Source organism: Nomascus leucogenys, chromosome 4 (assembly GCF_006542625.1).
Source record: "Nomascus leucogenys isolate Asia chromosome 4, Asia_NLE_v1, whole genome shotgun sequence".
Taxonomy (NCBI): domain Eukaryota; kingdom Metazoa; phylum Chordata; class Mammalia; order Primates; family Hylobatidae; genus Nomascus; species Nomascus leucogenys.
Window position 1 is genome coordinate 58,141,891 of NC_044384.1, and position 25,527 is coordinate 58,167,417.

The window sequence follows — 25,527 nt, forward strand, 5'->3', positions numbered from 1 at the left end:
GATGCTTATACTTCATGTTAAATGCTCCTACTCACCCAGCTGCTTCCTAGGATTAATATACACTCAGTGTAGAAAACTTGGAAAACCACAAAGGCTAATCCCATCAGCACATCCAGGGAATTATCTTTCTAGTTTTTGTATTACATGTATTATGCAATTTAGATGCAAAAATGTCACATTGCAGTTCCTTGCAAACTACTTTATAAAATGATATTCTACCATGTCAGTAATAATTCTTCTACAACATGGTTTAATAATTGTACAGAATTTCCCACTATTAATTAACATAATTTACATATAATAATCCCATATTTTCAACAGTGGTTATGTTAACTTTTTGTCTTTATCTGCCACAAACAAATATCTTTGAATGTGCCTTTTTAAAATATTGAAGGCAGCGTCAAAGTCTTTTATGGCATTTGAAACACTCTGTAAGTGCCTTCTATAGAGGTTGTATCCATTTATATTTCCCTTTCAGCAGTATCTGACTGGCTTTCTTGACACATCTTTAGCATGCACTGAAGTAGTATTTTTAATCTGTGCCAATTTGAGAGGAAAAAAATTGGTATTTCTTATTTTATTTTTAAAATTATAAAATTAATAACACACTTATAATAAAACTTTAAACAACCCAAAAGCATACAGAACAAAATGTGAAAGTCCCCCCCACTGTGCACTCCCACCCATTATTAGCAGTTTGGTGGGGGTTTCCAGATTGTTTTCTGGGTACACATTTTCTACGTGTGCTCTCATCGGCACGTGTGTTGACTTCTGAGGCTTCATGCTTAGAAAGACTTTCCGTAAAATGGTAAAATATACTATTCAATTCTTAACCTAGCACTTTTATGGTTTTCTCAGCATTGGCTCAGAGCTCCCAGTGCAGGCAGGTTGTGAATCCTGAGGGGAGAGAGAGTGACAGACAGACAGACAGACATGGACAGACAAGCAACATCTGCCTTGATTTTTGTGACCAAACCTCAGAATTCACAGTGTCACTTCCTCTATACTCTATTAATTGAGGCAATTACAAATGTCTTCCCAGGTCCACTGAGGGAGGGAAGCAGCCTCTTTAGGTGGAATGTCATTGTCTCCTAAGAAGAGCAGGTGGGATGGGATGTAGATTGGTGTGGCCATCTTTGAAAAATAACATCTGGCATGCCTCTCCTCCATTTTAAATATACACTTGGTCTTCCAGGAATAGAACTGTGTATAATGCCTATATAAAACAGGGGTATACCTGTATTTCAGTATTAAAGTGTGCATTTAAAAAAACTAATTAAATGGATTGTTATTGTTGGCATTTCTCTTTACAAATGGCAGTTTTATGAAAATTTATTTTTTTTTTTTTTTTTTTTTTTTTTTTTTTTTGAAACGGAGTCTCGCTCTCTCACCCAGGCTGGAGTGCAGTGGCGCGATCTCGGCTCACTGCAAGCTCCGCCTCCCGGGTTCACGCCATTCTCCTGCCTCAGCCTCTCCGAGTAGCTGGGACTACAGGCACCCGCCACCACGCCCGGCTAATTTTTTGTATTTTTAGTAGAGACGGGGTTTCACCGTGGTCTCGATCTCCTGACCTCGTGATCCACCCGCCTCGGCCTCCCAAAGTGCTGGGATTACAAGCGTGAGCCACCGCGCCCGGCCCCTGAAAATTTAATATTCAGTTTAATAGCCCTGCACCAGACAATTATGACAGTTCTTCAAAATCTTTTTGTTTATGGGTTTCACAATTTACCTTAAAAAAAAAAAAACACTTTGTGTGACCTAGAATAGTTTTGTACCTAATTTTGTAAACTTTTGATATTTGTGTTAGAAGCAATAATATAGAAATAATTATAGATTTTTCCAAAATGGACATTATATGGAATTGATTACATATTGATTTAAAGCAACCTCATTGCCACACACCTGAAATCAGATTCTAATAACTGTATCTGTCTTAGCACAGGAAAGCCGACAAAAAATACCATAATTAATATCAAATACCAATGATAGTAAATGTCCACAAAATGGCTAAGTTTCTGAACAAGGTCTAAAATAAATCTGATTTAGATCCATCATCACAAAAAAGTAAAATAGACTAAACAAATCAGTATTCACTGCACACTTAGAGGTTTATCCTGAATTAACTGACGGTGCAGCTCTTCAAATGTGACTTGGTTGATGAAAGACGTAGGGAAAATGTATCCCAACTACCCCACTCAACTACAAGAGAAAACAACTGTCCAGTTTGCAACCACTGCCTCATTTACATATTTTTCATTTCTAAGTTCATTTTCCGCAACATAAAATGATAACAGTCATGAGCTCATAAGCTATGTACAGGCTTTCTTTAAAAGGAACCATTTAAACACACATGACAACTGGTTAAAAAAAATCTATAACTCATGGTTTTAAAGAATACCTCAGGAAAACCATTAATGCCCACAAAAGCACATCCAAATGCTTTCTTGGTTCCCACAATTCGAATGCCAACAAAGCTACTGAACAGCTGTGAAACAGACTAACACTAAGAATTGAAAAATGTAAACAAAGCAACCCATTCCACTACCAAAATGAGAACTATAGAATTTTTAATGAGAATACAATTAATTGACTTCAAAACAAAAGTTGGTATTTAAAGAAAACATAAAACAGAAGAAAGGGCATTAAATAAACAAGATCAACATTTTACTAATCTCTTACTGTACTGTGGTAGCTTTTTTGTTTCCCTCACTACATCCACCCAATTCATTTTCATCTAAAACCATTAGCCCTGGCAACAGTTTTTCCTTAAAATTTTTATTTCATAAAATTTAATTCCTTAACTGAATCCATTAAGTTCTTTTTTTTTTCCTCTCTACAGAATACCATATTACCCTAAGGAGTTAATGCCCTTTTCCTTTGCTAAGCTTTATGAAGACATCTGCCACCGTTAAATGAACCACCTGATGATAGCTTTTGACTCATTCTGTTAATACTCAAATGACCATCTGCTCTAAGTTTTAATGGTATCTTGCCTGAGTTTAACAACTTAGAGAATTTGTATAGCTGAAGCATTTTTGTTGGAAAATTTTATGAAAATAGTAAAACATGTTGCTTAAGATCAATAACTACATTCTTAAGAGACCTAATGAAAATAGCTCAAACTCAGAAAGCACTGATTTAAGTAAAATGTTAAATATCTGGGTAGAAACGATGGCTGAAAGAGAAAAGTAGAGTTTTCACTACAAGCAGTTAAATACATATGAAGTGCTTCAACAACAGAACAAAAATCTCTAAATTATCACTTCGTATAATAGCAAAAGTAAAAAGTAAACAACATAATTGTTCATTAACAACAGAATGGATATATATATTAGGGACACAATGGAATACCAAAAATGAATGTTCAACAGCCACGCAATTCAACATGGACATACCCTTCACCATAATGCTGAATTTTTTAAAATACAGAATACAAAGGCCAGGTGCGGTGGCTCACAATTGTAATCCCAGCACTTTGGGAGGCCGAGGCAGGCGGATCAAGAGATCAGGAATTCGAGACCAGCCTGGCCAACATGGTGAAACCCCACCTCCATTAAAAATACAAAAATTAACTGGGCCCAGTGGCGCGCACCTGTAGTCCCAGCTACTCAGGAGGCTGAGGCAGGAGAATCGCTTGAACCCGGGAGGAGGAGGCTGCCATGAGCCGAGATCACGCCACTGCACTCCAGCCTGGGCTACAAAGCCAGACTCCGTCTCAAAAAAATATATATATATTTTTTTAATATATATTTATATATATATTTTTTATATATATACACACATATGTATAGAATACAAAGTGTTGAAACTAAATACATATTATTTACAGATATAGAAAAATGTGTAATATAAAGAAACTCATGGGAATGATAGAAACTAATTTGTGACAGCTGGTTACCTTAGGCGAGGAGGGGAAGGAATGCAAGTGAGAAATACTACACAGGGTGTTCAAATGTATTAGTAATGCTTTCTTTCTAGATGGATTCCCAGTTATTCATTATATTACTCATTTATTCACTTGTATATATTAAATATTATGTAATAAATTTTAAAACTTTTTTTAAAAAGAAACAGTCCTTCTAGACTAGTATGGTGCCTAGATATACTCTAAACTTTGCCCAAAGTCAAAGATTTCGCCTAACATCAAAAAAAATTTACAAGTCAGTTGGGCGCGGTGGCTCACGCCTGTAATCCCAGCACTTTGGGAGGCCGAGGCAGGTGGATCACGAGGTCAGGCGTTCAAGACCAGTCTGGCCAACATAGTGAAACCCTGTCTCTACTAAAAATACAAAAATTAGCCAGGTGCGGTGGCACACGCCTGTAGTCCCAGCTACTTGGGAGGCTTGAGGTGGGAGAATTGCTTGAACCCAGGAGGCGGAGGTTGCAGTGAGCCGAGACCATGCCATTGCACTCCAGCCTGGGTGACAGAGTGAGACTCCGTCTCAAAAAAAAAAAAAAAAAAAAAAATTACAAGTCAACCTTTATTCAAATGTAACTACTTACTGTGGCATAACTGTTGATGTCATTCAACAAACCAAGAAATTCTAATTTATGGATTCATTCAACTTTAACCCCAAATCAAATGTAACAAAAAGTATTACAGAGACTAAGGAGGGTTAACCAACAAGAATACCCATCTTATTTTCCCTGAACCGTCAAAATATTTAACTGGTTTAGAAATTGCCTCAACTCTAATTAAAATTCCTAATGAGGGCAAGGCCTTTGTGACCTGCCAGCTGGTTGGTAAAGTCCACATTCCTTTCTCTTGAGAAATACTAAATTAATGAAAATAGGTTTGTTGTTATTAATAATACCAGCCACTATCTATTAGTACCAAGCTTGGTTCTTTACACACATTTTATTTAACCTTCCCAACAATTCTAAAAAGTAAGCAATTGTTATCCCCATTTTATGGATGAAGAAACTGAGTCTCAGACAGGTAACCTGCCTGAAGTCACGCAACATTAGTATAAGTGGCAGGTTCAAATTCAAACCCAACTGGGTCTGATCACAAAACATGGCCTCTTAAAGCACTTCATTTACTCTACCAGGGTTTTTTGTGGTTTTCTTCCGCACCTAGCACGGATCTTATTTAAAGAATAATTACATATCTAGGGCATCATGTTCCTCCATGCACTCTACTGGATCTAGAGTATAAGTTATTAAATCCTATTTCAATATTCAAATAAATCTCAGACACATTTTAAAATGTTAAAAGACTGGCCAGGCATGGTGGCTCACACCTGTAATCCCAGCACTTTGGGAGGCCAAGGTGGGTGGATCGCTTGAGGTCAGGAGTTTGAGACCAGCCTGGTCAACATGGTGAAACCCTGTATCTACTAAAAACACAAAAAAGTAGCCGGGCATGGTGGCACGAGCCTGTAATTCCAGCAACTTTGGAGGCTGAGGCAGGAAAATCGCTTGAACCTGGGAGACGGAGGTTGCAGTGAGCCGAGATCGTGCCACTGCTCTCCAGCCTGGGCCACAGAGTGAGACCCTGTCTCTGTGCAGTGGCACGATCTCGGCTCACTGCAACCTCCGTCTCCCAGGTTCAAGCGATTCTCCTGCCTCGGCCTCCCAAGTAGCTGGGATAACAGGCATGTGCCACCACAACCGGCTAATTTTTGTATTTTCAGTAAAGACAGGGTTTCACCATGTTGGCCAGGCTGATCTCAAACTCCTGACCTCAAGCGATCCACCCGCCTTGGCCTCCCAAAGTGCTGGGATTACAGGCGTGAGGCACCGCACGGCCTAAAAGACTGTCTTTTTTAAGTTAATTTAAATAGTGTAGTTGACCACCACACTACCTACTTCCAACTCTTACTATGCATTAAGAAAATATCTTGAGCTGCCAAAGGATTATGTAGGAAAAAAAGAAAATGTCTGTGAAGGTATCACCCAAAGTTCACAACTCCTTTATACCTTTTCTGTTAGACAAATTATTCTATTTTGGAAGCCTCTGCCAGTCTATTACAAGTATGCATAATGCCACACACATTCCAAAAAAAACAAGTTCTCAAAACTAGACATAAAACTGGCAATTTTAATAATGGATTTGCTTATATTTTTGGCATTTTTTTACATAGGAGTAGAAAATTAGTGAGGTGAAACATAAAGTAAAGAAAATACATTTTGACTCCAGGTGCAATGGCTCACGCCTGTAATCCCAGCACTTTGGGAGGCGCGGGTGGGCAGATCACCTAAGATCAGGAGTTTGAGACTAGCCTAGCCAACATGGCGAAACCCCATCTTTACTAAAAATACAAAATTTGCCGGCCAAGGTGGCGTATGCCTGTGATCCCAGCTACTTGGGAGGCTGAGACAGGTGGATCACTTGAACCCGGGAGGCAAAGGTTGCAGCAAGCCAGGATTGCACCACCGCACTCCAGCCTGGGTGACACACCAAGATTTCATCTCAAAAAAAAGAATTTTATACATTTTGAAATAACTGCACCAACTGGTAAAAACTCATTTGATTTTAGAAGCAGAACACCTGTGTACCTTGAACTACTCTGATTTCATTTTACAGGTGATGAATGAAGGCTTGAAATGGAGGGAAAAAAATGACTGACAGACCAAGATTTGAATCTCCACCATTAACTTATTACTTGTGGAGTCTTGGGCAAGTTAGTTTATTTCTCATGGCCTATTTTATCATCAATAAAATGAAGCCTAACAAACAACGAGATAAAGTATACAATGCCTGACACATGACTCGAGCTCAGTAAATGTTAATCCATTCCACTAGTTAACAGGCTCAATTGATAAAATCCTTGATTTCCTGGCTCCTAAGCTACTGCATTTTCTACTAGCCCCTGCAAAGAAACTGGGGGGTAAGGGATGAGTAAGGCACCATGATGTAAAATATTTCAATTCAAAGCTCTCAAGATTTCTTGTCTGAGTGCAAAACTGCCACAAATTAAACAATAATTTATTTTAATATACAAAGTCTCTGCTCCATTTCTTGTTGGTTTAGGAATAAAATTATCATCAAGACAATAAATCCACTCCTGAGGAAACCAAATACTCTTATCGTTAAGTGTGCTCTGAGAATATAAACGAATTCTAACCCAAGCAAATATCCGTGAAAATAAATTTGCTGTTAAAAAAGTTATAAATATATAAATAAGTATTCCAAAGCCAAAAATGAATGTCTGGACTATCTGCTGTTTTCCATTTCTTATGACATTATCTCCTCCACTAATTTAAATACTACCTTATCTTGGTCATGTTCCACAAGTCCATTTTATAAAAGCCAGTAGTTGGCCGGGCACGGTGGCTCAGGCCTGTAATCCCAGCACTTTGGGAGGCTGAGGCAGGAGGATCACGAGGTCAGGAGCTCAAGATCAGCCTAACCAACATGGTGAAATCCCATCTCTACTAAAAATACAAAAATTAGCTGGGCGTGGTGGTACGCGCCTGTAATCCTAGCTACTCAGGAGGCTGAGGCAGGACAATCGCTTGAACCCAGGAGGCAGAGGTTGCAGTGAGCCTAGATAGTGCCATTGCACTCCAGCCTGGGTGACAGAGCAAGACTCTGTCTCAAAAAAAAAAAAAAAAAAAAAAGCCAGTTGTTTACAATTCAGAACCCATTTTCCCTCAGAAACAAAAGCTTAAAGATAACTTAGGTACCAGACTAGTTCACAAGAACCTGTTGACACTACGTAGTGCTAATCTACAGGCTTACAAAGATAAAAAATGTTGTGTTCCCAGTTCCATCTGAGGAAATGGTTAAATTGCTGTAACTATGTTCCCCGACATGATAAGATAAGCTAAATGGTGTGCAGCCGTATGAAAGTATGTAAGAAAAGAAATGGGTTTAGAAGAATGAGGAGGAATGTTCTTAAAAAGCCGTTTTCCTACAGGTACTTAAAATGCACAAGCTCCTGTTTGATAACTTAAAGCAATGGTTTCCAAAAGTGAGTTAAATGATCCAGGAGATACAGAAGATGATCCTTTGAAATGCAAGAGAAAATCCCTTATCTGTAATTCCAAACTCCAAAAAACTCCAAACTCCAGAAAGTTTTTTCAGTAAGTTAGCAGCAAACTCATTTAGTGGTAAACTCTCATCTGAACAAACAAAAGGCTACATACGGAATATAGTCTGTCTTTATCCCCTTAGAATTATTCCTGTGCTTTGCTGCAGAAGTATTAATGTATTTATTTATTTATAGGCTGTAACTGTAGATCTCAAAGTGCGTGTTATGTGTTACATGGCAAACACACCATACAATGCTAAAATCCAGAAGTTTATAAACTCAGTGCCAAGCATTCTGAAAAAGGTGTTATGAACTTCCCTTAAAACTTCAACTTTTGGCCGGGCGCGGTGGCTCACGCCTGTAATCCCAGCACTTTAGGAGGCCAAGGCGGGTGGATCACAAGGTCAGGAGATCAAGACCATCCTGACTAACACAGTGAAACCCTGTCTCTGCTAAAAAATACAAAAAATTAGCCGGGCGTGGTGGTGGGCGCCTGTAGTCCCAGCTACTCGGGAGGCTGAGGCAGGAGAATGACGTGAACCCGGGAGGCAGAGCTTGCAGTTAGCCTAGATCGCACCACTGCACTCTAGCCTGGGCGACAAAGTGAGACTCTGTCTCAAAAAAAAAAAAAAAAAAAAACTTCAACATTTATATTTACTTTTTTTCCTAAAAACAGAGGAATAAAATTAAGTTTCATTCATTGTAAATTAGTCTATTGACATTAACATCCTAGTGGGTCCCTGAAAAAAATCCACATGAAACACCTGGAACACAAAAGGTATACTGAGGGTGAGTGGGAGTTTGAGAACATGAGGGAGTTCACAAAGGTCCTCTGCGTTGTGTGCTTCTGGCACATTAACACATGCTGCAGCTTTTGTGCACCTACTTAGGCATTTTTGTGGAGTATATCCTAATGACACAAAATAAAATGTCATTGATTACCTTGAAATAGAGTACTTAAAACAGTCAAAATTAAGAATGAGTTTCATATTTTTCTTTTACAAAATAATAGCGTTGCAAAACTGTACACTTCTTCTGTGATGAAAAATAATTGTTGGTGGTATACCCCTTAGAACTTTTTTTTTTCTAATTACAACTATTGAATCTGTCCCTTCCAAGGAAAGGTGACATCTGACAATAAATGTCAAATGCTTTCCCAAAGAAACTAGCATGAACAATGTAAAACTGATTTTGGATGTTGGAGCTGTTTCCATCATTACCTAGTTCTTTTTTTTTTTTTTTTTGAGACGGAGTCTCGCTCTGTCGCCCAGGCTGGAGTGCAGTGGCGCAATCTCGGCTCACTGCAAGCTCCGCCTCCCGGGTTCACGCCATTCTCCTGCCTCAGCCTCTCCGAGTAGCTGGGACTACAGGCGCCCGCCACCACGCCCGGCTAATTTTTTGTATTTTTAGTAGAGACCGTGGTCTCGATCTCCTGACCTCGTGATCCGCCCGCCTCGGCCTCCCAAAGTGCTGGGATTACAAGCGTGAGCCACTGCGCCCGGCCAGCCATTACCTAGTTCTTAATGCTGAAATGATGTGTAGTACCAACAAACTCATCTGCATCCTTAAAAGACGGTAATATTTACTTGATTTTAAATTCAATGGATTTTTAAGTCATTTGTTCAAAATATAAAAGTGAATGCCTTCCAATTTAGTCTGCAAGAAATGATTAGCATCAGAAAAGATAGGAAATTACCAGCTAAATTTCAATGGAAATTTTTACTTAACAGGTAAATGAGATAGAAAAATAAGTATCAAGATTTAGTAAACACATTGTATCAAGATCCAATCAGGAAATAGAAACCACATAATACACCACCCCTAGAAGTGGGGAAACAATGAAAAAAAAATGACTTAAAGAAGGGGTCCCAAGGAACTAGGATGCAGACCTTTAAAGACGTGCTATGACTGGTTGATACAGGTGTCCCGGAGGAGGGTACAGAGTCCAGTTTCGCTGTTGTCAGAAATACTGTAGACCCTCCTTATCCAAAGAGACTACTTTCCAATACTCCCCAATGGATGTCTTAAAGTGCAGATAACAGTGAACCCAACTGCTGCCAACTGGAACACATTTCTGTTCACGTCTTCCACCCACAAATTTAGTGCCGTTTCCATCTTAACTAAGCACTTAGGCACTGTGGCCCTAACTTTTGTAGTTTAAGATGTGACAGCAAAACTAACATGAATTTCTTTTTCTTTCTTCACCATGGATAGACAGTTCATTACTGTAGATCTTAGAATCCTCAGCATAGGATTTTTTCCTCTTTCCCTGAGAACTTTACCTTTTTACTTAAAGGATGCACTTGATGGCTTCTCTTTGACCTGTCTGAATTGCCAACATCACCACTCTTCAGCTTTGGGGCCATTACAAAGTCAAATAAGGGTTATGTGAACACGAGCCCCGCAATACCATGACAGCTGATCTGATAAGAGGCAGCTACTAAGTGACTAAATAGGTGGGCAGCATAGGCAGCGTGGGGAGGCTGGACACAGTGACAGATTTGGTCCCAGGCAGGAGAGTTCATCACACTATTCAGAATAGTATGCAATTTAAAATGTATGAATTGTTTATTTCTGGAATTTCTGATTTTATATTTTCAGACCATGGTTGATCCTGATCAGGTAACTGAAAATGAGGAAAGCAAGACCATGGATAAAGGGGGACTACTGTATGCAAACTAGAATCAAATACTGATAGGGAAATCAACATCCCATCCCAGCCTGCTGGGTGGAACAATACCAAACAGGAAAGAGCTAGTCAGATCCCCAATCCAGCCTTCCAGTCTCCCTCTAGTGCCTCCTGCTGGCAGAGCCAACAAGGATCCAACTGGCAAAGGAGAAATACAGTGTGCATAACCAGTCCAGCCTCACAGGGCAGAGATGGGGTTTAGGAGGTGAGGTTAATAACCAGCATACATCCATCAGAAATGCACTTTTTGGCCGGGCGCCATGGCTCACACCTGTAATCCCAGCACTTTGGGAGGCTAAGGCGGGTGGATCACCTGAGGTCAGGAGTTCAAGACCAGCCTGGTCAACGTGGTGGAATCTTGTCTCTAATAAAAATACAAAAAATTAACTGGGTGTGGTGGCAGACGCCTATAATCTCAGCTACTTGGAAGATCGAGGCAGGAGAATCGCTTGAACCTGGGAGGCCGAGGTTGCAGTGGGCTGAGATCGCGCCACTGCACTCCAGCCTGGGCAACGAGCAAAATTCTACCTCAAAAAAAAAACGAAAGAAAGAAAGAAGGAAAAAGAAACGCACTCCTTTTATTAGGCTCTATGATCTGTCATTGTGAGGTCTCTTTTTTAGCTACAGCATCCAGTAAAACCAAGAATTGAAACAAACAAAACTTAGACTTGACTATTAAACTGAAATTTTCAAAAATGAAATCAAATTGGTCTCATCTCATTTAAAAAAGAAAACAAGAATATTTTCAGGCTGGGTGTGATGGCTCACACTGTAATCTCAACACTTTGGGAGGTCCAGGTAAGTGGATCACTTGAGGTCAGGAGTTCAAGACCTGCCTGGCCAACATGGTGAAACCCCGTCTCTACTAAAAATGCAAAATAAGCCGGGTGTGGTGCCGGGCACCTGTAATCTCACCTACTTCGGAGGCTGAGGCAGGAGAATCACTTGAACCTGTGAAGCAAAGGTTGCAGTGAGCCGAGATCGTGCCACTGCACTACAGACTGGGCAACAAGAGCAAAACTCCATCTCAAAAATAAATAAATAAAAATAAAGAATATTTTGAGAAACAAAATACCAAAATATCATTCTGAAGGTTTAATCCTTTCAGTCTATTCATCCTTTTTCTACATATATTTTTCCATAAATAATTTTTTAGTCTTTCAAAAATGTACTTTAAAAACACAGTATTGGGGTAGGGAGGGGGCAGAAAAAAAAAGAAAAAGCACAGTATCTATGTTAGCCCTTTGAAACTTGTTTTTTCACTCCAACATATATTTGGCAAACACACATCTAATTCTTCCATTTTAACTGCTAATATTTTACTTATGCTTTCATTAGTCTGTATATAAACTTAATAATTCCTCAATTATTATTTTTAATAAACAATATTGCAATGAATTTCTTCATACATATCTTTGTAAATATGTGCCTGAGAATCTCATGAACATACACCTGGAAGATGTTTTCAGCTGCAGAACATGTGTTTTTTGTTGTTTTTTGTTTTTTAATTTACAAGATGTTGCCAAATTGCTTCTCAAAGTGGTTGTACGGATTTACTGTACCACAAGGCCTGGAGAGTTGTTTCCCTATATTCTTCATTAATACATACTATAATTAGACTTTTAATTTTTGTCAATCTAATTGAAGTGAAAAGATATCTTTTGTTTCATTTGTATTTCCCAGGTTACATGAGTTCGTTGTGTGAACAGCTATAGTTAGCTTTTTCAAAGCCAGAGGAATATTTATACTTAAATTTATCTAATCCATTTATTTCCTAAAGGAAAAAGCTGGCTGGCCCAATTCTAACTGCTAACTGAAAATTTTCTCCCTTATCAGGTAACATAATTATCCATGACCACATACAAACATAAATATTAACTGGACAATTTTCCTCATTAAATAAAAAACTTTATAAAGCATGTAACATTTCAGTAATTTGAATACTATTATATGATAGTTGAGTAGATATGACAATGTCACATCTTCTGCTGAGGGCAGAGCTTGTCCTCAAGAGCAAAGCTGGGACTTTGAGCCAATGTGTTTGGAATAAAGAATAAAAGATAAAGGACCCCAGTACCACTACAATAGTAAAGGTTGACCAGCTCAAGCTGGAGGATCTGACAGCCTTATATGAAGCTCAATTACTTGCTTTAACAACAAAAACTCTTCCATGGGACTAATATGTTTTCTTACAAGAAGCTAAATATAATTATGTCTGTGACATATTGTGTATACACACACACACACAGAGTCCCAAAAACCTATTAATGTCCAACAGTGGTATTACATTAAGTTAATCAAATAACCACAGCATGGACTAGCATAGGACTTCTCATATCCAACATTAAATGCTAGAACAGGGAGGCAGTTCTGACAGAAAAATATTTTGAATCTAGAATTGCATATTCAACCAAATATCAGTCAGGTTTAGGGGTGAGAGAGACAGTGTGGCAAAATAAAGCAATTTTCAGGCCTGCAAGGACTCAAACTACTAGAAAGAAAGAAAAGAAGGGAAAAAAAGGGAAGAAAGAAAGGAAGGGGAAAGGATTTTTCCCCCAAGAAAATGAGAAGGGAATGACATGAGATATAGTATAAGCAGCAGGAATAAGAAAGAACTACAATTTTAAATCCAATTAATTATTAATAATATAACTGTGAGCTGGGCGTGGTAGCTCACGCCTGTAATCCCAGCACTTTGGGAGGCAGAGGCGGACAGATCACTTGAGGTCAGGAGCTCCAGAGACCAGCCTGGCCAACATAGTGAAACCCCATCTCTACTAAAAATACAAAAATTTGCTGGGCATGGTGGTGCGCACCTGTAGTTACAGCTACTTGCAGGGTTGAGGCAGGAGAATCACTTGGCTGCAGTGAGCCAAGATCGTGCCACTGCACCCCAGCCTGAGCAACAGAGACTATGTCTCAAAATAAATAAATAAAATAATAATAATAACTGTGATGTTTAATGCAATTTTATGAGCAAATCTTTTTCTTTTTTTTTTTTTTCCTCTATTTAAGACTGAGTCTCATTCTGTCACCCAGGCTGGAGGGCAGTAGTATGATCTCAGCTCACTGCAACCTCCGCCTCCCAGGCTCAACTAATCCTCCTGCCTCAGCCTCACCAACAAATAGCTGGGGCTACAGGCACACACCACCATGGTGGGCTAATTTTTATATTTTTTTGTAGAGATGGGGTTTTGCCATGTTGCCCAGGCTGGTCTCAAACCCCTGGGCTCAAGCAACTGGCCCGCCTCAGCCTCCCAAAGTGCTAGGATTACAGGCGTCAGCCACTGTGCCCAGCTGAGCAAATCTCACAACATAAAAAGAAGCATATATTTACAGGAGTATGGTGGGGGAGAGAGGACAATGCAAACAAAAATTTCGGACTAATTTTCCTGAAAATTTACATAAAACCAACACAACGAAAAAGGTAAGAGGTGTGGGGCAGGAGATGGCTGGGCGCAGTGGCTCACACCTGTAATCTCAGGACTTTGGGAGGCTGAGGCGGGTGGATCACCTGAGGTCAGGAGTTCCAGACCAGCCTGGCCAACATGGTGAAATCCCATCTCTACCAAAGATACAAAAATTAGGCCGGGCGCAGTGGCTCACGCCTGTAATCCCAGCACTTTGGGAGGCCGAGGCGGGCGGATCACAAGATCAGGAGATGGAGACCATCTTGGCTAACACGGTGAAACCCCCCATCTCTACTAAAAATACGAAAAATTAGCCGGGCATGGTGGCATGCACCTGTAATCCCAGCTACTCAGGAGGCTGAGGCAGGAGAATGGCGTGAAGCTGGGAGGCGGAGCTTGCAGTGAGCTGAAATCTTGCCACTGCACTCCAGCCTGGACGACAGAGTGAGACTCTGTCTCAAAAAAAATAAAAATAAAATACAAAAATTAGCCAGACACGGTGGCACCTGCCTGTAATCCCAGCTACTCAGGAGGCTGAGGTAGGAGAATAGCTTGCACCCAGTAGGAGAATTGCTTGCACCCAGGAGGTAGAGGTTGCAGTGAGCTGAGATCATGCCATTGCACTCCAGCCTGGGAGACAGAGTGAGACTCTATCTCAAAAAAATAAAGAAAGAAAGAAGTATGGGTAGGAGTAATTAAAGAGACTGTTTAGTTTTTCTACATGCAAAAAAAAAAATAATTTTTCAATGTTTGTTAAATATTAAAAGGTAATAATTAGCAGAGCAGAAAAAAAGGTGATAAAATTTCTAACTCACTGGTTAAAAAAAAAAAAATACAAGAAAACTGGAAAGTTAAAAAGTAGGGTAGCAGCCAGGTGCAATGGCTCATGCCTGTAATCCCAGCACTTTGGGAGGCCGAGGCAGGCGGATCACCTGAGGTCGGGAGTTCGAGACCAGCCTGACCAACATGGGGAAACACGGTCTCTACTAAAAATACAAAAAATTAGCCGAGAATGGTGGGGCATGCCTGTAATCCCAGCTACTTGGGAGGCTGAGGCAGGAGAATCACTTGAACCCAGGAGGCACAGGTTGTGGTGAGCCAAGATCGCGCCATTGCACTCCAGCCTGGGCAATAAAAGGAAAACTCCGTTTCAAAAAAAAAAAAAAAAAAGAGTAAGGTAGCAGTAATCAGAAAAAATGTATCAGTTGCCACAATACATATGAACAAGTTAAATTCCTCTATTAAAAGACAAATGTTCTCAAAGTCAGTGAGGACAATATTTAGCCATGTCATTTATAACAGAAATTCCTGTAACAAGTTAATTTAAAAGCTAAAAATTAGTACACAAAGGTATGTATACACAAAGATACTTGCTGCAGTGTTGTTTAAAATGACAAAAAAGAAAACACTATAAATGTCTATCAAAAGAATAGTTACGTAATATATTTTTTAACTATTAAATACTATGTACCTACCAAAAAGAATAAGACAGATTCTTATGTGCTAACACTGCAAGATGTCCAAGACAATATTCATTTAAAAAGAAAGCTGAAGAACAGTACATACGGCATACCTATATGGAAATACATATATATTTCTCTATAAGTAGTTAAGTTTAAGACATAAAAATAACTGTCACCTTATTTTACCATATAGGAAGTACATATTAGATTATTTATAAGAAAAACAGAAAACATATATGTCAAGTGGAAAAAAAAGAATGAAACAAAACTATGTATACAGTAAAACCTTAGCTGTGAAAAAAGACACACTAGAAAGAAACAAGCAGGGCTCAGTGGCTCATGCCTGTAATCCAGGCAATTTGGGATGCTGAGATTGAAGGATCACTTGAGGCCAGGAGTTTGAGACCAGCCTGGGCAATACAGCAAGACCTCAACTCTAGGAAAAATAAAAAATAAAAAAAATTAGCCAGGCTTGGTGGTGTGCACCTGTAGTCCTAGCTACTCGGGAGGCTGAGGTGGGAGGATCACCTGAGCCCAAGAATTCGAGGTTGCAATGAGCTATAATCACACCACTGCACTCCAGCCTGGGCAACAGAGTGAAACTCTCTCTTTAAAAAAAAAAAAAAAAAAAAAAAAAAAAAAAAAGGCCGGGCACGATGGCTCACAATTGTAATCTCAGCACTTTGGGAGGCCAAGGCAGGTGGATCATTTAACCTCACAAGTTCAAGACCAACCTGGGCAACACGGCAGGACCCTGTCGCTACAAAAAAAAATACACAAATTAGCTGTGCATGGTGGTGCGCACCTGTAGTCCCAGCTACTCAAAAGGCTGAGATGGGAAGATGGCTTGAGCCCAGGAGGCGGAGGTTGCAGTGAGCCAAGACTGCACCACTATACTCCAGCCTGGGGGACAAGAGTGAAACTCCAGAAAGAAAGAAGAGAAAGGCAGAAGGGGGAGAGAGGGAAAGAGGGAGAGGGGGAGAGAGAGAGAGAGAGAGGGAGGAAGGGAGAGAGGGAGAGGGGAAGAAAAGAAAAATTAAAAAAGAATGGTTTTGAAAAGAGCACTGAACAATTTACAACAGGATATATCACAAAGTTTCATTTCTAAATTGGTTTACATTTCATTATCAATTTTCCCACAAGCCAAGTGTTACAGGTGGTCATGTTTCTGAACGACTATACTATAAAAGAGAATGATACAGAGGAAAAGCAATGAACTGGCATTCATCCCTACTATTTGCCACTCACCAGCTTTGTTACTGGACAAATTTCTTAATCTCTCTGAATCTCAGTTTCCTTTTATCTTGTTTTAGGATAATATCTATGTAATCTCTGATCCAACAAGTCAAAAGCTCTTTGAAAAGTGTGTCTGATTCAGAAAATACTCATCCAGAGACATGGTTCTGCCAGAAAATGGAGATACAAGAATAACACAGACCCTTTCCCTTAAACTAATAATCTAGTGCAAAAGACAATTACAACACAGCATACCCTGCTATAACAGATGAAAGCACACGTGTGGGGAGATCACACTAGCTAGCAATTAAAGAGGGTGGAGGAGAGACCCTGGTGGGTGGCTACCTGGGAACACATTCAAAAAGAAACATCTAATCTAATCAGAGGGACAGGCTGGAAAGTAGAGGATCGAAAATATACATTAAGATAGCATTACACTTACAAAAAGTACATATATTAGAAAGGTGTTACATGTTCCTTTATTTCAGTTGTACATACTTCTCTTCTCCCCGACTAATAATGCCAATCTAGTTTTAAAGACATGTATTACCAACAAACAATCAAGGCTTGGAATCTGTTGAAAGGAAAAGGAGAAAACAGAAACGCAGGGCATCTCAAGTAGACAAATAGTCACTTAGTACTCTGCTGTTCAAAAGTGTGTCCTTAAGCCAGCAGTATCTGCATCACCTATGAGCTTATTAGAAATACTCTCGCAGAATCCCAGACTTACTGAATCAGAATCTGCATTTTAAAAGGTCCCCAGGTGATCTGTGTGCTTTAAGTTTGAGAAGTACTGACACAGGGGTCTACTAGTTGATTTCTTGAAGTCCTCAGCTCAATCAAGCTGCAATCTACAGGGACTATTAAGAACTAGATAAGACTTTCATAATTTACAACATTGTTTTAGTGAAGGAAATAAAATAAGAAAGACTATTTTACAGAAGTCTTTAAAATAGGCAGGATCTATGAGGAAATAAAGTTTTCCTTGCAGATGTCATTAGTAAAAAACATTTTGTGATATTTCATCCTTTCCAGGTGTGGCATCCTGCTCCCCAAACATTGTTTCCTCAAATCCTGCTTTTTCCTACGGCTTTGTGTCCTGACAAATACCCTTTTCTACTGTAGTTCTAGAAACAGATCAGAATAGGGGATTCTATTCTGATAAAGAAACGCTGACGATTATTAATTCATTTCATTTTTTTCACCCAGGGTCAGCCCTTTTAAACCTTCAATTGAATACAAAACATCTGAGAAGTTTTTCCACGTATGATTGGAGAGGCATTCTTTGCTAGCGGTCAAAGAAAAGGACAAAGAACTACCCCCAAAACAGTTTGAATGAACTATGACCAGAAGCTGGTTTTGAATAAAGCTGATTTTCTATACCTCTAACTTTGTATTATCGATACCAAGAATGACAGAACCTTAACAGGCAATCTACACTCATTTTCTCCATTATCTCTGGTAACAATACAACACTGTAGTCAAGTGAACACAAAGCAAGCATAAATAAAAACACGTTTTTCTCCAACTCCTATAAAATCAGTGCCTAGATGATAAAAAGTCAACTATACCTACCTGACTACAGACTTTACAAAATTAGATCCAAAATAATTAAATAACATCCCATATAGTCCCAAAATCTTCTTGCTCACTACAAATGAGCCAAATGAATCTGGAAACAAGATAGACGTTGTATCACTCAAACAGATACTAAATGCTCCTCTCTGCAAAGTTTAACTATCCTAGATCATAAATTCAAACATATTATGTGTGTCCTGAAAGAAAAAATAAAGCTGATATGCCAAAATATTACAGACCCGCATACAACTCCCAGACAAAATCTTCAAAATGTAGGGAGAAAAATCGTATCAGAAAGATTCACAATGATCCAACCACTCCAGAATCCTTAACTCCCAGAAAAGTTGCAAGGAATCTTATGCTGAAGGTTACCCATTTCTTAATTCCCAATCATACTGCAATAAATTTTCTATTCATATAATATAGGTGGAACTAGGGAACAAAGGATGAATAATCAAAGGCAACCTCAGTTCTCCCTCTGATAAATATAAGGCTTTTTTTTAAATTCAGTACAAAAATATGACACACACAAAAATATAGAAAGGGCTGGGTGTGGTGGCTCACATCTGTAATCCCAGCACTTTGGGAGGCTGAGGCTATGGGTCACTTAAGGTCAGGTGTTCGAGACCAGCCTGGCCAACATGATGAAACCCCGTCTCTACTAAAAATACAAAAGTTAGTCAGGTGTGGTGGTGCATGCCTGTAATTCCAGCTACTCAGGAGGATGAGATAGGAGAATCGCTTGAACCTGGGGGACGGAGGTTGCAGTGAGCTGAGGTCACACCACTGCATTCCAGCCTGGACCACAGAGGGAGACTGCCTCAAAAAAAATAAAATTGTGTGTGTGTGTGTGTGTGTGTGTGTGTGTGTGTGTGTGTGTGTGTGTGTGTGTATAACACCTATGCACTCACCATGGGGTAGGTTTAATCACAGAACATTACCAAAATACTTAAAAGCCCCTGGTGTACTTCCACCAATCGTGCTCTCCACTCCCTTCACCATAAGGATGTCCACTCCCTTGAATTTAATGTTTATCATTATCTTTATGTGGCATACTTTTACCACACATGTACATATCCCTAAACCAATGAGTCTCAATTGGGAGCAATTTTGCCCCCACTAGGGGACATCTGGCAATGTCTGGAGATATTGTGGGTTGCCACAAGGAGGTGGGGTGCTACTGCTGCTAATGGGTAGAGGCCAGGGATGCCTGCCTACAATGCACAGGACACTCCTATAACAAAAAATTATCCTATCCAATTCAAAATGTCAATAGTGCCAAGGTTGCAAAACCCTACCCTAAAATACTTTTGTTCCGCACTTTAACATACCATAGGTTTTCTTTTGCAACTTTATTTGCTTAACATTCTCTTCTATACAGTACTGCACTATACAAATTCATACAACTTATCCAGTCTCCTGCTAATGTACATTTCAGTTTTTTCCAATTTTCTGTTTTTACACGCAACACTGCTGTGAACATTCTTTTTTAAATTTTATTTTATCTCAAAACCATAGTAACTGCTGTGAACATTCTTATACAAGCTTCTATGTGCTCAAATAGAGATTCTCTCCAGGGCAGTGACTTTCAAAGTGTTATTCTTCAACCTCCAGGGAAATCCTCAAGACCCTTTGAGGGGCTTCATGAAGTCAAAAGTATTTTCACAATAATATGTAAGATACAAGTTATCTTTTTCATATTGGCATCACATTGCTGGTACAAAAACAACAGTTGGTAAAATTTCTGGTAACTTGGCCGAGTTAACACTGTCATTAATGAGACATACGGACACCATGTACCTCCCAGTATGATGCACTAACAAGGGCAAAACATCATTTCTATGATATTCTTGCCGAAAATACATAATCTGAATTTAATCATGAAAAAGCAGCAGAAACACCCAATTTGAGAGATAACAAGTTTGTTTTTCACTACTTTGACACTGACTAAAGACTGAGGAACTTGCCCAGATTGGAAGAGACCACTAAATGCAACTTGTGATCTTGGATCAGAAAAAGAATACTAGTAGGACACTAATAATAACCACTACATATAATCTGAATAAATGAAATTTGAATAAGGTGTATAGATTAGTTAATACGGTATTAACGTATTGGTGTCAATTTTCTGGTTTTGATCATTGTACTTGCTAAGATATTAACAGCTGAAGAAGGTGGGCAAAGGGCAAAAGGGAACTCTTACTAGTTTTGTAATTTTTTTGGAAGACTACAATTGTTTCAAAAACAAAAGTTAATTTTTAAAATGTTAATATCATGCAAATAAATATCAAGTATTTAATAAATATTGAGTAATCTTATAGAATGGAATAAAATGTCAATGAACACTGATTATTAAATATTTTGAAGAAAAAGGAAAACACTGAAAGTAGTATTATAGTCCTGGGGCAAAACAAGAGCCAGGAGCTTACAATTTTGTTTAGTTCTAAAAAAAAAAAAAAAAAAAAACCTGAAGAATTTAAACGGTAGAAATTAAAATATACTTTAACAAGTACTTCATATGAAGGTTGGCTATTCTGCGTCCATCCTGCTCTTAAAATGTTTGTTAAAAGATCAGATGAACAAGATAAACCACTACATATAACAAATTAATGTATAAAATTATCTTATTAAACTAAGATTCTAAAACAGTGAGTTCTGAAAATCATCTATTTTATATTAAGATAATAAAACTATTAATATGATAGATATACCCCATACTACAAACATATAGATAACATTAATATCCCTTCAAAAATCACCGTAGTAAAGAATCTGTTACACTTTACCCTAGATACTTAAATTTCCTCATAAAGCTACAATTACTGATACCAAGAATTCCTCCAAATAAGGGTTGTGGTCAGACTTTAGCTTGAGCTAGCATGACAACAAAACTTCAAGGCTGCAGGTGACAAAACAAAACCCTGTCTCAAAAAAAAAAAAAAAAGAGTAGGCAGAAATTAGGCATAGGACTCAAAACACTGTTGCTGGCAGTTTCAACTCACAAAACGTCTTCAAAAAGCAGTAAGTCAACATCTACCAAAAGGTTAAATATGTGCAATGTTTTGATGCAACAATTCCACTTCTTCAGAAATACTCAGCATATATATACAAGGATACATGTACAAGGATTTATTCACTGCATCATTGTAAAGAAAGCATGAAATAATGAAACGCCCATCGATAAAGTCCTGGTTAGATAAATCACCGTATCCCATCACTGGAATAATATGCAGCCATGAAACAATGGAACAATCACCAATATAATTTAGTGAACGAAACAAAAGTGCAAAGGAGTGAATATAGTTTATTATCATTTGCACTTAAAAGCGGATTAGATTTATAGTATAGACACACACATGCTTGCCATGCAATAGAGTATTCTGTAAGACTACACAAAAGACTGATAACAATGGCTGCCCCTTTTTGTGCTGTTGAATCTTTTTATTTTCTTCTAGTCATGTACATACACCCTTTTTAATATTCAAAAAGCTATCTAAAGCCTGGCCTTGTGGCTGACTCCTGTAATCCTAGCATTTTGGGAGGCTGAGACAGGAGGGTTGCTTGAAGCCAGAAGTTCAAGACCAGCCGGAGAAATAAAACGAGACAACTGTCTCTAAAAATAAAAATATTTTTTAATAAATGTTTTTTAAAAGCTAGCTAAGGAACACAATTTTATGAATTATCTGTTCAAAAACTGAGTTGGCTTGTGTTAATTTCTTTATTGCTACTACTAATAACTATGAGCCCATTCCAAGATTTGTAAGGCTTTGCCAAACTCAATGTCTTAGAAGTAGCTCATTTAGGAATTCTGAAAAGTACCCAATTTTAAATGTGAACTATTTTCTACAGAATCAAGGATAAATAATACCAAAGATGAATTTATATGAAAATGAATTTATTTAGTGAAAGCCAGCCTTTGGTTTAATCATTTAGAAACTCTAGCGTCAATAACAGACCCCTAAAATTCACTAATCAAGATTCACTAATCAAGGACCCTGACTCACTGCTGGGTGAATGAGTAAGATTCTGACATCACCTTACTGAGACGGACATTAGTGTAACAAAAAATAACATCAGGTGTCCCCTACGCCGATCTGCCACTTGGAAAAAGTATTTAACACAAAGAAATGGTTCAAGACCTCAGCATGTTTTTCCCTCTATTGATATAAAGGTATAAAATAGAACAATTTGGATGAGAAATCATTCCAGAGTCCCAAGTAACATTTGGCTATGAACTCCAAGTCATTCTGTGTCACAGGAGGTAAAAAAAAAAAAAAAAGGCATCTCCGCAAATCCGAGGTACCAACGGCCCCTCGGCAATTATAAACGGTCAACTGAGCACCATATGGCAAAGCAAGCCTCCCTTCAGACAGTTATCACTTGGTGGCTGATTAATTTCAATGGCTTATTTAGACAGGCTTCTCCAGACCCCTTCCCAAGAGGAGGAGTCGGGTTGGGGGACCTGTGTCTGTTCTCTTCCCGGTGCTTTGTGTCTTCCAGGCTTGAAAGCATCCCGGTGATGGTGCTGCCATCATTTCCCTTGGGGGTAGGGGGTCTTTTCTCAAAGTGTTTGTTCACCCGTTCAGAACCTAGAATTCCCTTGGCGCTTTCCCTTTCCGCTCACTCCAGCCGGGCGCTGCCCACCAGGTGTCCCACCGCAGACCTCTCCCCGCGGCACCGACGCCCACCGCAGCTCGCCCCTTCCCCCCGCGCGCGCAGGCCCTGGCCAGGTGGCCGCGGCTTACCGGTGGGCGCGCTGTCCAGGATGCGGAGGTCGTAAGCCCCGGAGCAGCGGTAGTTGGCAGCGGTGCCGTTGTCCCACACTACCACCACCTCCTCGGGGCTCTCGAAGCTCCGGACGGTGCCTACATGGCCCTCGCCGCCGTCCTGCTTCCCCCACTTCCAGTCCGGGCCGCGCACTACCCGAGCGCCAACCCCTTCCACCATCACCCGGTTATTCCGGGAGTTACTCATCGGGGCCCGGGCGGTGGGCTCCGCCGCTGCCGCCGCCGCCGCCGCTGCCGCCGGGGGGCCCGTGAGGGAGTTGGGCCCGGGCCGGACTCTCGGCGCCGGCGGGGGCGGCAGCGAGCCCCGGGGGACGTGGGAATAACTCACGGGGGCGGCGGCGCGGTCCCCGCGGAGCCCAAAGCCGCTGCCCAGCAGTCGCCGCCGCGCCCCCCGCTCGGACTGGAGGGCGGCACGCGGCTGCTCGGAGGCGGCGGCGGGGAGCGGGCAGAGGGGAGGGGGCCGTGGGCGGGGACTCTCCCGCTTCCTCCGGGCTCCCCGGCCAGGCTACAGCGACGGCCGCCAGGAAACCACGCTCTCCCCCGGCCGGGGGCGCGAGGAGCGCAGGGGGCCGGGGGAGGCTAGCCCGAGGGGGGCGGCGGGGAGCAAGCTTAACTGCCGGCCTTTCTGCGACCCGAGCCCCTCGCTGCGGGGCGGGCGCCCAAACGCTGGCGCCGCCTCCTCCCCCGTAGGCAGCGGTGGTACCTCCCGGCGTCCGGCGAGCGCTCGGGCCCTCAGGCCCCCTTCTCTCTGCCCCCGCACCAGCCGCAGCGCTCCGCCCCGCCACAGAGTCCCAGCCGGGCGAGAGCGGCTCCACATCCGGGTACCGCCGTACCCAAGGCCGGAGCGGCACCTTCTCAGAGTGTCTAGGAGGGGGATCCTCGGCAATAATAGAGTGGGAAGGCTTTCAGAGAGCCGCGCGATCGCGGGAAGAAAGGAGGAGAAAACTGATCCCAAAGCGTCTCTCCAGGGTCCAATGAGAGTGCGCATGCGCGCGGTCTAGAAAAAGGGCGGATGGAAGCCCAACCCCAGCCCCGGGCGATGGAGGGGCGGGTCCAGGGGCGGACCCCTGGAGTTGCCGCCCGGTGGTGCCGCGCGCCCAATGAGCTATGAGGAAAGCTGTTAGGCCGTCCTGGAGGCGGGGCTGCAGAAAGTGAGGGTGGGGAAGCTACCCGGGCTGCCGGAGCTGTGCGGCTGTGATGTGGCCAGTTTTTCACTAACTGCTAGTTTTCCTAGGCGAAGTAATTGTGAATTAGGGATTCCATATTCTTTTAGTCTTCTTTTCCATATTCTTTTCATATTCCATATTCTTTTAGTCTTCTTTTTTAACGAAGGTAGGAATACATTCACAGATTCAGGGCGATCTGTATTTGTGTGTAAATTGAAAACATTTCAAACCAGACAAAGCAGGTTAGTAGTGTGTTCTTAGGCTGAACAGCATGGTATGGAATGTTGCAAGCAACGCTAAAGCCTTTTAGAAGAAGGTAAAGCCTTTTAGAATAAGTGTCTTGCCTTTATGCAGAATTAGAGTGATAGGCAGACTCCAAACTTTGCTCATTAATAATTGCCTCCACTCGAGAAAAAATTCAGTCCCTAATTACAAAATACAACCTTCAAAGGAAGATTCGAAGACTATAAGAGAAGTTTCTGGTTGCCGTTATTCAAATGACATTATGTTGCATAGGGTTTAAAACCAGTGTTTACATAGGCCAGCACTGTTGGCACTGTTAGCATGCATTGTTAGCATAAACTGTTGCTTTTCCTGATAGTCAAAGGAGGGAAATGCTAACAGAATGGATAATCAAGGGAAAAGACAAAAAACGGACGTAAAATGTACCCAAGGAATTACTATGTACTAAAATAAAAATTTTTTTGTTTTTTGTTTGTTTGTTTGCTTTGCTTTTGAGACAGGGTCTCACTTTTTCAGCCAGGCTGGAGTGCAGTGGCTCCATCTCGGTTCCCTGCAACCTCCGCCTCCTGGGTTCAAGGGATCCGCCCACCTCAGCCTCCTGAGTAGCTGGGACCTCAGGAACGCACAACCACGCCCAGCTAATTTTTTTGTATTTTTGGCAGAGATGAGCGGGAGGCAGGGGGGAGGTTCTTGGGGGATATATCTCACTATTTTCCCTGGCCGGACTGGTCTCAAACTCCTGAGCTCAAGCAATCCTCCCACCTCAGCCTCCCAAAGTGTTTATCCCAGGGATAAAGCCAACTTGATCGTGGTAGATAAGCTTTTTGATGTGCTGCTGGCTTCTGTTTGCTAGTATGTTATTGAGGATTTTCGCATCGATGTTCATCACGGATATTGGCCTGAAATTTTCTTTTATTGTTGTGTCTGTGCCAGGTTTTAGTATCAGGATGATGCTGGCCTCGTAAAGTGAGTTTTA

General features: G+C 40.8%; 1 protein-coding gene across 1 annotated transcript in view; it reads right to left on the reverse strand.

The window, feature by feature from the left end:
* The window catches only part of MIB1 (mindbomb E3 ubiquitin protein ligase 1), a 136,404-nt gene extending 112,830 nt beyond the window's left edge, over window positions 1-23,574 (reverse strand). Inside the window, exon 1 of the mRNA XM_030810655.1 lies at window positions 23,101-23,574. Coding sequence (XP_030666515.1) covers window positions 23,101-23,329 — 229 coding nt within the window. The 5' untranslated portion in view covers window positions 23,330-23,574. The remainder of the gene's footprint in view (window positions 1-23,100) is intronic.
* Window positions 23,575-25,527: the final 1,953 nt, after the last annotated feature.